The sequence below is a fragment of the Dipodomys merriami genome, unplaced genomic scaffold (genome assembly GCF_024711535.1).
Source record: "Dipodomys merriami isolate MVZ:Mamm:240054 unplaced genomic scaffold, mDipMer1.0.p SCAF_42, whole genome shotgun sequence".
Lineage (NCBI taxonomy): Eukaryota > Metazoa > Chordata > Mammalia > Rodentia > Heteromyidae > Dipodomys > Dipodomys merriami.
In genome coordinates, this window is record NW_027205826.1 from 6262189 (window position 1) to 6275634 (window position 13446).

The 13446-nt window shown below is 46.6% G+C and overlaps 1 protein-coding gene across 2 annotated transcripts in view; it reads right to left on the reverse strand.

Moving 5' to 3' along the window:
- Wipi1 (WD repeat domain, phosphoinositide interacting 1) overlaps positions 1-13446 on the reverse strand; it is a 34253-nt gene that overhangs the window by 15159 nt on the left and 5648 nt on the right. For both annotated transcript variants that reach the window (XM_069993154.1, XM_069993155.1), the window contains exons 2-5: positions 13117-13199; positions 10688-10857; positions 6885-6981; positions 114-211 (exon numbers count right to left, since the gene is read on the reverse strand). In XM_069993154.1, the coding sequence (XP_069849255.1) occupies positions 114-211; positions 6885-6981; positions 10688-10857; positions 13117-13199 (448 nt within the window). The remainder of the gene's footprint in view (positions 1-113; positions 212-6884; positions 6982-10687; positions 10858-13116; positions 13200-13446) is intronic.

The window sequence follows — 13446 nt, forward strand, 5'->3', positions numbered from 1 at the left end:
AACATCATTACCTTTTCCTCCACCCAGCCAGGAGTGGGAAACTCCCTTCCATACCTCACCCCACCCAGCAGGCCTTCCTTAACCGCAGGGTTAAGGGAGGAGGACCCACTTACCAGGGAGTTCCCATCATAAAGCACAATCTCGCCTGTTGTCTGGCTTCCAGGATAGGCCAGGTAAGAATTGGAATGGTTGATAGAGAGGGCACACAGACCTGGAAAAGAACAAAGGCGATGAAGACGATGTCCAAGGGAAGGGTACTCGGAAAAAGTACTACTAGAGTGCCACCTACTGGTGAGGGGAGGAACGGCACAGCAGCATTTCCTTTCTGTTGGGTTACTTGAAGAATTTCAATAAAGCAGTCACTGAGTGAACCATGGCCATGTCCTTTCCGATCAAAATGGAGAAAATTAAAAATGGTCTCCTTCACACTTTCATCCCGGGGCTCTAAAACAACATCGATTCGTTTTCCAATTCCCATTACCTTCTAGGGGTACAGGAAAATGTACTCCTAACTGAACTAGAATTTCCGACCAGGAAAGGCACGTGTGTGCTAGACTGTGGGTGACTGACCTTCGACAGCTGTCAAGGAAGCTCAGGCTAGAGGGGGGAGGAAGCGTGAACACCCTGCTTCGATAAGGAAATGGTGTCTGCAGAGGTGAACGGCCACTGTATCTGCATCTGAGTTAAGACTTCCAGCCCGGTCTTTGAAGCAAACAAAGTACACAGGATATTTGGGACTGAAGATGCTTTGACCTCCTCTAGAAATGCAAACAGGCCAAGCCACTGAGGTCACTTGAGCCGTTTTAATTTACCAGGAGACTCAAGGAAGTGGGAGGGATGGTCCCTACAGCATTTAAGTAAAGACTTTTCACAATAATTTAGATTACGAGGATCATATGACATAGCAGTGAATTCAAAGCAACTCACACAATTAAAGTATTGCTAAAATAGGAACTTTGAGAAGATTATGCAAGGGAGACTTAATTTAGAAGAAAAAAAAAAAAGGCCAGGGCAGGTGGCTCATGCCTGTAATCCTAGCTACTCAGGAGGCTGCGATCTGAGGATCAAGGTGCAAACATCTTTGAGACTCTTAGCTCCAATTAACTACCAAAAAGCTGGAAGTGGTTCAATACTAGCCATGAGCAAAACAGCTCGGCGCCCAGGCCTTGAGTTCAAGGCCCAGGATTGGCACACACATACCAAAAAAGGTGACTGATACCTTTGTTACAAGTTAGTATGTGAAGTGCTTTTTGGTTTTTTTGTTTTGTTTTTCATGCTAGTACTGGGACTTGAATTCAGGGCCTGGGTGCTGTCCCTTAGCTTTTTCACTCAAAGGTGGCACCCTAACACTTTCAGTTTTTTGTTTTTGTTTTTGGGTGGTTAATTGGAGATAAGAGTCTCATGGCCTTTCCTGTCCAGGCTGGTTTCAAACCATGATCCTCAGATCTCAGCCTCCTTAGTAGCTAGGATTACAGACATGGGCCACTAGTACCCAGATGAAGTTTTGTTTTGTTTTTTTTTTAAATAAAAGTATAAGGAAAACTTTACATTAGGCCAAAAAGCTCCTCACCTCTGCGAGGGAGAGAAAAGAGAGAAAAACAAACTGAATGATAAGAGCTGGAAGTAGATCTTGTTTCCTGCCCTGGCTTTGCTGAGCATACAGCCCAGCCTGCGTTCTTATCGCCTGTCACACACAATGTGAGCACTGCATTCTTCACTGAGGCTCTGGCCTGCTGTAACCCCTCGCCTGTACAAGGTCACTCTGGCCCTGGCTTTAGAAGAGGCCATTTGCACCTTCCCAGTTTTGCTCTGAGATCTCTAACTCCCAGTCCCATCCGAGTTCATTCAATCCACATGGGAATTCCAAGGAGAGCAAGGCAGGCAAAAGGCATGCTGGCCCTGGAGAACTCAGGAGATGGCAGGGACTTGCCCAAGGGTTCCCGTAGGAGCAGTAGCAGAGAAGTTGAGAGTGCATGAGCCAGTTATGGTAACTCACTCCGTAATTCCAGTTACTCAGGAAGCAGAGGTAGGGAGATCAAGGTCTGAAATGAACCCCAGACAAAAGCTCAAGACCCTATCTGAATAAACAAATTAAGTACACTGGAATCCTCCCATGTATACGCTCATATATGTTTGTAATCTAGATCTAACTTCCATATATGAGAGAAATATGCAACATTTGACTCCTTTAGCCTAACTTACTTCACTTAACAATTTTTTTTTGCTCTCTCAATTTAATAAACCAAATATGAAAAAGGCTGGGAGTATGGCTTGAGTGGTAGAGCACCTGCTTAGCCAGCTTAAGGCCTTGAATTCTGAATAAAAAAGGGAAGGTATTTGGATTTGAGGCTAGTTGAGATCTTACAGATGCAGAAGGTAATTACTAAGGATTTCTGAGTGCTTGGGTTTGAAAAGAGCAATGCTAAACCTAGAGACAACTACCACATCTCCCCTACTAGCATGGCTACAGTAAGAAGGACAGATTGCCAATCTTGGCAGAGATTGGAGACCTGTCTACTGCCAGAGGCAACGGAAATGGGACACTGCTTTGGAAGGCAGTCTGACACTTCTTCAAAAGTTAAACATGGTGTGGGGCGCTGGTGGCCTACACCTGTAAATGTAACTTCTCAGGAGACTGAGATCTGAGGATCACAGTTCGAAGCCAGCCTAGACAGTAAAGTCCATGAGACTTATCTCTAATGAACCACTAAAAAGTTGAAGTGGAGTTGGGGTTCAAGTGGTAAAGCACTAGTCTTGAGCAAGAAACTATGGGACAGTGCCTGGACCCTGAGTTCAAACCCAAGTTAGCAGCGCGCGCGCGCGCACACACACACACACACACAGAGTCTCTCTCTCTCTCTCTCTCTCTCTCTCACACACACACACAGAGTCTCTCTCTCACACTCACACACACACACACACACACACAGAGGTGTAGCTCAGTGGTATAGTGTGTGCTTAACCTACACAAGGTCCAGTCTGTACTAGGCACCACATCTATGAACTGCTTTCTGCTTTCCAGTTTCTAAAAACAGGAGAACTCCATGTGATTGTGAAAAATCATCATTTGCTGAAAGGAGACCTGCTGAAGAATAAACCATAGCTCTGTCCCATGATCCTGTTGCTGCATGATCTAGAACATTCCCTCTACGCCTTCGATAGGGGAGTGCCCCTGTCACCCTTGGCTCCACAGCTGGCCTGACTGTCCCGGAGATCTCCACCCTTGGCTGCCCCGGGCACCAGCACCCACTGCTGTGCTGTCAGGAAATTCACCCTGAGCCCCGACTGGTCACACCAAAGGAAACAGCCTGCAATCTTTGACCCAACGGGAACATGCAAGACACAGGGGTGGTGATAGAAGGAAGGAAATTTACAGCCACATTCAATACAGAGCTTGAAGCGCAAGGGGAACTCCGTGGATCTAACGGACGTCTAGCGTTTACTATGTTGAGATCTGCTTCTCAGCACTTACCCGCGAAAGCCAGGGAAGCAAGCCATTTTGTTTCCCTACGTCTCCAGAAAGGAACTCTTAACATCAAGAGCCAGGGTTTCCGTTTGACATTTTGAGTCAGAAAATAAACGAAGAGAAAAAGTACAGACAAGGAGTGTCTCGCCTCGGGGAATTTTAGGTTCCTGGTTTTGACAGCTTAGGTTGGGGGGGGGGCAGGAAGAAGCGACCACATCATGGGAGCTCTCTGATTTGAGTGGGGTCTGATGGTGTGTGTGGACATGGGGACCCACACTGGCTCACTCACAGGTGACCTTGGCTAACCTCCCCGTGCAAGTCTTGGGGAGGAAAATGATCACCTCATTTGCCTGCTGCAGGAAGCGAACTCAGTAGCAGCTGGGGTGATAATTATAGAGGATTTGGAAAAGCTATGGTCCCCAAGAACATCGGCAGTCTAAAGCGATACACTCGATCAACCTGACCCTGACCCTTGCAAAGGAAATGCTCGGTATATTCTTAGATCCTTTTATAATGTTTATCTGAGGCTTGGTACTTGGGCTTGAACTCAGGTTCCTGCGTGCTGTCTCTTAGCTTTTTTCACTCAAGGCAAATGTTTTCTCACTTGACACACAGCCCCACTTCCAGCTTTTGCTGGTTAATTGGAGGTAAGAGTCTCATGGACTTTGCTGCCTGCCCTGAATTTGAACCTAGATCCTCACATCTCAACCTCCTGAGTAGTTAGGATTATAGGTGTGAGACACCAGCACCTAGCTCTATTTCTTTTCTTTCTTTTCTTTTTGTGTTGTTTTGACAGTCCTGGGGCTTGAAGTCAGGGCCTAGGCACTGTCCCTGAGTTTCTTTTTGCTCAAGGCTAACACTCTACCACTTGAACCACAGTGCCACTTCTGGCTCTTTCTGTTTATGTGGTATTGAGGAATCGAACCCAGGGCTTCATGCATGATAAGCAAGCACTCTACCACTAAGCCATATTCCCAGCCCTCTATTTTTTTTTTTCTTATGATAAAAATTAGTCCCTTTTGTGTGGAACATAGCCTGGCACTTCACAACCTTATTTTCTTCCAAGTTTCCATCTCACTGTAAAGATCGAGGCAGCCAGTGAGTTTTCTAGGCTGAAGTGGAACTAACTATAGTCGTAAGCCCAGTAACGTGTTTTGGTGGATGATAGACCACGGGTGTACCACTTAGGAGTGCCACCTCGGGGGTGCCCCATGCTCGACTGTCTAGCTTTGTGTATGGACACACTATGAAGTTCACACAATGATGAGATCACCTGACAGTGAGCTTCCTCAGAGCTCTTCCCTGTCCATCAGAGACACGGGACTGTAATGCAGGATTAAAAATAAGCAGGTGGAGGGCAGGGAGCGTGCTTACAGGTCATCTGGTGTGAAAGCTCAAGTGCAAGGTAGGTATAAGGCAGGAAATTCCCCTCTTCAGAGAGAATGAGAGCAAACTTTAGGCAAGCCACAGCTCGGGCCCACTCCTGTGGGAGCTCTGCTTCACTCAGACACGCCCCATCCCGTCAAAGCCCATTTCCCTCCCTTCCACACTCACAGGCACACTCCTATCCCACCCCTGTTCCAGGCAGCCAGGCCTTCGGTCTCATATTGGCCTAGAATGGACAGGCTCAGGGAACTTCGGCCATCTTGGTTTGGGGTTGAGCAGCTGACATAGCTGAACCTGTGGGCGCCCTCTGGTGCCCATTTTCAATAAATGCTTGTTCAGATTAGGTTTTTGTTTTTCTCCCCCTAGGGTTTTTAAATTAATTTTATTTATTTTCTGTTCATGTGGTACTTAGGAATCTAACCCAGGTCCTCATGCATGCTAGGCAAGCACTCTACCACTAAGCTACACTCTCAGCCCTTGTTAAGATTGTTTAAATCCCTCATTTCTAAAACAAACAAAAACTTAACCACCATAAATGGTTTCCTTCTGAGAAATACGCTTGCAAGTCATTACCTCAGAGACTTTTATAGTGGCCTCGAGGTGACCAGGTGGCCAGGGTGTAGCTCGGTGATAGCGCTTAGCATGTGCGAGACTCTAGATGTATCAGGAATGGTTACTGCACAGTGGGTCCTGCAATGGCCACTTTCAGAAACGTCACCCCGTTTAATGCAAGAAAGGGGGGAGTAAAAAGTTCACGTCATTAAGGTAGACACCTGGTTGAGGATGGCCACATGGAAGTCAAGCCCTGGGAGAAAACTGCAGTGCACGGCAACAGGTGACCGGCCTTATCTAGAATACAACTTATAAACATTAACTTGCATTATTCCGTATGACTGCTCTCATGTGATGATACCTTGACCCACCCCTCCCACCTCCCTCCCCCCCAGTAAAGAGATTCCTTCTGGTTCACTCTTAGTGCAGTGAGTTCGTAAAAAGATCATCACCTAGTCAGGTGCTGGTGGCTCACGCCAGCAGTCCTACATACTCCCAAGACTGAGATCTGCGGATCACAGTTAGAAGCCAGCCCAGGCAGGAAAGTCCATGAGACTCTTATCTCCAATTAACCACCAGAAAACCAGAAATGGCACTGTGGCTCAAAGTGGTAGAGTCTAGCCTGGCGCCTAAACAGCTCAGGGACAGCACCCAGGCCCTGAGTTCACAACTCCACGCCTGACAAAAGTAAAACCAAATAAAATAAGAAAGGGTTATCATCTGCTATTTCTTTTCTCTTTTATTGGAAGTACTAGGGTTTGAACTCAGGGCTTCATACTCGCTCAGCTGGCATTCTACTACTTGAGTCATGCCTGCAGCCAGCTTTTTGCCAGTTATTTTGGAAATGGAGTCTTGTGAACTTTTCTGCTCAAGCTGGCTTTGAACTGTCATCCTTAAGGATCTCAGCCTCCTGAGTGGGTAGGGATGATAGGCTTGACCCACTCAAACTATTTCCATTCTTAAATACCAAAGAGATTCAATCAGTATCAAATCCTGAGACTTTAGTCAACATCTCATATCCTAGCTAATATCACCCAAGTCAAGAGATTTCTTTGTAATGGAATAAAACCCAATCCTTATGCTTGGTGTGTAGACATACCAAGTCAAAACCTGCTTCTAATTATCATACCTACTCCATAACGAACAACCACAAAAAAGTGTTGGGGGCAAATAGCTTTTACCACCGGGCTTCCAGGGACTCCCACGCGTCTACCTTACACAGCTCAGCTCCTTGGCTGTCCTGGATCCCAGGAAAAGGTGCAGCTCTTGGGCTGCAGAGCAGGCCACACCAGCCTCCTAAAAGCCTAACTACACAGTGGGCATGTGCCAGCACTCAACTTCAAGGTCAATACCATCAAGACCAACACCACTAGGGTTTTCAGTCTAGCTGGAAAAAAATAACTTGACAAAGAAAGCGAATGTCTGGACTTGGGGGAGGGAGGGGAGGGGTGCAGGGATTGGTTCTGTGATTGGAGTTTACCTGTTGGGTTAGGAGGAATATCCAGGAGGGTCTTCAACAGCTTCATATCTTTAATGTTGTGGATATAAATGGATTCCTCCAAGCAGACCAGCAGCCTCTGTAATCACATAGACTCATCAGCCTCAGAGTGCTTGAAAAGGGACCACAAATCCAACCCGCTTGTCTTTCATGAGTCCTAACTTGATTCTGTGCCTAAAGGAGAAAGAATGTTAATGATGCCTCTTGAAGATTATGTTTGTGTATGCACACGCGCGCGCGCGCGCGCGCGCGCGCGCACACACACACACACACACACATACATCATTATACACTCGAACAGAAGCTTAAAATAAAGATCTTAAAAATGTTTTTAGAAACATTTCCCCTCCCTTGCTCCTTCCCCTCCTTCTTTCTTCTTTTCCTCCCTTTTCCTTTCCTCTTCTTCTCTTTCCTTCTCCTTTATCCCCTCCCTCCCTCCCTTCTTCCTCTCCCTTTTATTCACTTTCCCTCCCTCCCTCCCTCCCTCCCTTTTTTTTTTTGGTCCAGTTGTGGGGCTTGAACTCTGGGCCTGGGCGCTGTCCCTCAGCTCTTCAGCTCAAGGCTAGCGCTCTACCACTTGAGCCACAGCACCACTTCCGGCTTTTTTCTTTTTGCTTATGTGGTGCTGAGGAATCAAACCCAGGGCCTCAGGCATGCAAGGCAAGCGCTCTACCACTGAGCCACCTTCCCAGCCCCCCTTCCTCCCTTTCTTGTTCTTCCTCTTTCTCCTTTCCTTCACCTTCTCTTCCTTCTTTCCATTCTTGGAACCCCCTTCTTTCTATTCTCACCTGACAGGGTGCCTTTCAATGCTGATAAAAGGCCCCTTGCTCCCCAGTGTAAATTTCTTTGTACGCTTTGTATTGCCAAACCCTCGATGTTACCCTCTCCAAATACAGCTTGAGCATCCCGAAGACAAAAGTCTCCAATGCTCTGGCAAAATGTGAGCATCCGTGCTCAGTAACTTTCAGATGGTGACGATCAGATCTGAGATGCTCAACCAGTGAAGCCTATGCAAATATTCCCAAATCTGCAGAACTCTGAAATCTGAACCAGAGTTGATAAAGAGGGCTGTCGAAGCCCCTCAGCCCCCACAGCACACCCTCTCCAGGGCTGAGTCCCCATCCCCCACCCCACCCCAGCACCTGTCTTGGTGCTCTCCCACCCCTGTGCTACCAGGTAACTCACTGTCTAAAGTGTAGTGTGGACCCCAGCACAAGTGCCAGTGTAAGGCACTTGTGGTGTGAAGCCGTGGCGAAGATACTTATAGGGGGATGGCCCCGGCTTGGCTCTTTTCAGGTTACTGCTTCTCAGACTGTGCGTGCCAGATTTCCTGAACCAGTGAGCTCTGGACTTTTTTTTTTTTTTTTTTTTTTGCAGGTCTTGGGGCTTGAACCCAGGGTCTGAGCACTGTCCCTGACTCTACCACTTGAGCCACAGCACCACTTTTTCTGTTTATGTGGTACTGAGGAATCGAACCCAGGGCTTCATGCATGCTAGGCAAGCACTCTACCACTGAGCTACATTCCCAGCCTCCCTGGACTCTTCTGAGAATCTGATTTGAAGCATCTTTACACAAGTGTCCCAGGAAATTACTATGCATACCAAGGTTTGGGAACCACTGCACTCAGGCCAGACCATGCACTTTGTGTGTATGGGTGGGTGTGGGTAGATGTGTGTGTGAGCGTGCGTGAGGCCAGGTACTGTTCTTTAGCTTTTCCCACTCAAAGCCAGAGCTCTACCCCTTGAGTCAATACACCTCCACTTCTGGCTTTTTTCTGGTTAAGTGGAGATTACGAATATCACAAACTTTCCTGCCTGACCTGGCTATGCATTGTGATCTTCCGATCTCAACTTCCTGAGTAGATACATATGTGAGCCACGGGCACCTGGCTAGACCAGCTACTTTTGACTACCAGAATCATTTTTGGAAAGGAAGATACTTAAAAATATTACAAAAGGTTAACTAACACTCCTCCACAGAAAACATGTTATCCTAGTAGGACTCTTCCCAGTTCAGAAAAAATGTAGAACACCCACGATAGCCAGGTAGAAAAGAAAGTTCAAACACTTTTCTCTGTTTTAATTAAGAATCTGTGGCCACAGGTTGAGACTAGATGCTGAGAGGTGAACACAAACTTCTAACAGGATTTCAAAATGGAGGACAAATACATGATTTACATGATCATCTTCGTCTATACTTGTTTCTGTTCTTAGGTTTCAGACAGCCCCTTGGTCGCCCCAAGACTGTGGGGCTCCCCCATATGCCTCCTGTGAGAAACTAGACTCCATCTAGCTTCTCTGATCTGATCCAAATCATCTCCCATCTGCCCTGGGGTCCTCTCAGCTGACTTTCTGGTCACCCCCCATGCTGGCTGTAGCATCAAAAGTGACAGATACAGAAAACACCAGGTTGGGGGGGTGGGCAGATGGTGGCGTGGAGGTAACACCTTGGCTACCATGAGAGCTAGCTTGGGGGAAGGCCCCAGCCTGGAATCCGCTGTGTTAACAAGCACTCATACAATCCAGAACCCTCTCCAGACTTCAACTTGGCCAATTTTCATTCACTTTCACGTTGGCTTCATGTATTTTATAGGAAATCTCGCTTTTTAACCTATTAATGAAACAGTATAGCATCTGGTCTTACAGGCTCCTATCGGATTAGACTGAAGTTGGAAAGCCATTAGCAGATGGTCAAAGAACGATGACAGTTTACATAGCTAAACACATCTGGCTGATGGCCGTCCTCCAGCAAAACACCCTTCTGAGAATCCCACCAACTGAAGAGGATGCTCCCTGGCTCCCTTGTCATGCCTCCTGGGCAGATGGCTCTGCGAGCACTGCTGGACAGCTCCATTCCCATTACACACACACACACACACACACACACACACACACACACACACACACACACACACACACACACACACACACACACACACACACACACACACACACACACACACACACAGAGGGCCTTTGGCTGCTGAGTTGCCTAGACCAAAATTACATCCCAATCCTAAAATTTCTAAGCAGAGCAAACTCCAAACCCTTTGGAGACCTGCTTCGAGTCATTTCCTTGGGAGAGGAAATGCTTCATGGTAGAGTTGTCAGATCTGCTCGCCATGGGCTTCTGCCTTCATTGTTGAGCAGTGTTGGGAGTGGGGGCCAAGCACCTGGAGTTAATGAGCATTCCAGGGGGAGGTTAACAGGCTCAGGCCCTTTAGTAACCCTTCCTTGTCCTATTTGCTAATGAAGAATACCTGAGAGGGAGAGAGACCTTACAAGGGGAAATCCAGCAAATACTCTGTGAGGGTTCTCATCTTTGTAGAGCACTTGATTAAGCAGTCTTAAAGGATAATCAGGCGCACACCAAGCCTTCATATACTGGCTACCAGCACAGGTCACCACCTAGAACCAAGTCTGGAAGACGCATTCTTCTTGTCTATGGTTCCTCTGATGGTAGCTCAGAGGACAGATCATCCCCAGAGCCAGGATTCCAACCCATCCTTTCTACCCCGGCAAAAGAAGGTGCCCCTGGCCAGTCGGTGTCCAACACTAGAAGAGAGAACATGAGCTGGCAGGCCACAGACGAGGAATCACAAAAGTAGGTACAGAGAGTAGATTATAACCACTCCCATGACACCAAACCTGCGTGTTACCATCCTCTGCAGCAGCTGATGCTTGCTTTCAAGACATTTGGGTTTTTTTTTTTGAAGACATTCTTCTTTCTCTTCAGTTCTAATTAGCAGAAGCCCTGAGCTGTCGAGGGATGCAAGCCCACTCACCTGCCGGTTCAACCTTATGGACAGAATGTTGCTGGGGTAGCTGTAATTACAGATCTCGGTGCCTTTCTTGAAGTGATACACGTTCATCTGGCGTGGTTTTGTGTGGCTGACGACCACCACCAGGCTGCTGGAGAAGAGGCGCTCCACGATGTACACATCCGGGATTTCATCTACGGGCAGAGCAGTGATGAGGCTGCAGGGCGGGCCCACTGGGAGGGAGGGATCTCGGCCTTCACCACACTGTCCAGTTCACCAAAGGGCCTTCTAGCTGCACTCATTTACAATGACCCGCCCCCACCTTCACTGTCAAACTGGGAGCCGTCAGTCTCTCCCACATAGTACTCCTTTCCAAATAACCAGAGTAAAGAAACACTAGTGTCCAGGACACAAAGTCAGGATCTTCAGAGCCATGCTGGATGTGTATGTGTGTGTGCACGCGCACGTGCGCGAGCGTGTGTGTGTGTGTGTGTGTGTGTGTGTGTGTGTGTGTAGTCAGGAGCTTCAGAGCCATGCTGGATGTGTGTGTGTGTGTGTGTGTGTGTGTGTGTGTGTGTGTGTGTGTGTGTAAATCAGCCCTCCAGCCCAAGGGCTCCAAAGTTTGCTGAGGAAGGGGTGACATTGTAAAAGCAAAACAAAACATATTTATTATGCTGACTTGCGTAACTGTAACCCCTCTGTACATTACCTTTATAATAACCATAAAGTTAAAAAGAAAAAACATTTAGAAGGGTTTTGTTTTTTTGAGGTTTGTTTTTTTAGCCAGTGCTAGGGCTTGAACTCAGAGCCTGGGTACTGTCTCTGAGCTCAAGGCTAGTACTCTACCACTGGAGCCAGAGCGCCAATTTTGGCTTTTGCTGTTTATATGGTGCTGAGGAATCAAACCCAGGGCTTTGTGCATGCTAGGCAAGCTCCTACTGCTACGCCACATTCCCCACCCCCCTTTAGAAGGTCTAAACAATTTAGCTTTACCCTTGCCTGTGAGAGATTTCACAGGAGTGATTTACTTCTTGGGGAGGCCCCGTACCGAGAACACTTCTTGTTTTACTAAAGGAATACCACTATGTGGGAGAAAACACACACACACACACACACACACACACACACATACACACACACACACACACACACAGAGTTATATCTGTGCCCCTCCCCATCTGACTGTGCTTCTGGCCCTTTCTGGGATCCAATTCTGTTGAAAATAATCTGGATATAGGCAGTAAGGCCAGCATTGCAGGTACATGCGCGAGCTTCCAGTGTGTGAACAGGTAAGGCATCAATGTCTTCCTGAGACAGCCCATCCTGTCACATGCAGCCCTGGCGTGCTCTTGGACTAGCTGTATAGTGTACATAATAAGGCAGGCACACAGCAAACTATTCACAAAAATGGAACAATAATAACAGCTTACAGCTCAATTATGAGCTCACAATATTATTTAACAAGTCACTTTATTTCCAGGAAGCCTGAAGGTTATCTATTCTTTCCCATTATAATAGCACAAATAATTTTACCTTGAGAAAAATCACAGTCACATTTCCAAGGCAAATTGTTTCTCATGTTCACTAGAAATACTTCAGTATCTTCAATATGGGTTATGTAAACAGGACAGTATTGATTTATTAAAATAAACCAACAGGCTGGGAATGTGGCCAAGTGATAGAGTGCTTGCCTACCATGCATGAAGCCCTGGGTTCGATTCCCCAGTACCACATAAACAGAAAAAGCCAGAAGTGGAGCTGTGGCACAAGTGGTAAAGTACTAGTGTTGAGCAAAGAAGCTCAGGGACAGTGCCCAGGCTCTGAGTTCAAGCCCCAGGACTGGCAAAAAATAATAATAATAATAAAATTAAATTAATTAAATACTTCCCTAACTGAAAAAATGGTATCAAATAATGTTAGTAGTAGAAGAACAAAGAAGTCACAAGCAATCTTTTGGTTTGACATTTACACCAATTGATCACTGTGAACATAAATACATAGAAATAACATCAATGATACTATTTCAACCACAGAATTTCTTCATATGAAAAGAAAGCACCACATAAGTTACTGCCCATTTTTAATTAGAGAGTCAGTGTGGTTTTTATGTGAGCAGAAACAATGACTTACATTCATATATGAAGAGCACCAACTCCTTTAATGGTTAAGGGAGAGAAAAAGTAGAAGACTCAAGATTGAAGTCTAGGACTTGGGATGTGGCTCAGTGGTGGAATATTTACCTAGCATGCTCAAGGCCTGGAATTTAATCTACACACACACACACACACACACACACCCCAATTAAAAGTCTAGAAGAAGAATTTAGTGTCCCTAAATCTGATCTTTCTCTGTCTCTGTCTCTGTCTTTCTCTCTCTCTCTCTGTCTCTTTCTCTCTCACCACACACACACACACACACACACACACACACACACACACAGCCCACACACTTACTGCTTCCATGGACTTGGTCCAGATGCTCCACAGAACTTAAAGAAAACAACTTGTAACCGGCTTTGGTTCCAATGGCTAGGGATCTGTGGAAGATAATAATAGCGTGGGAATGATACCAGGTACAGTATTTCAACCGCAAGTTGTCTGAAAATAGACCCCTCTGTTCCCCTAGGCTTCTAAGGGGCATGCAAGCATGCCTCTTCAGCAGCTTAGGTCCTCGATCACTTCCTAAAGGCAAAACATGTTTTGGCAAGCAGGCAGGTGCGATCAAAGGAAAAAAAGAGGTTAAAAACCAAAACAGCCCATGTGGTAGCTAAAGCTTGTAATCCC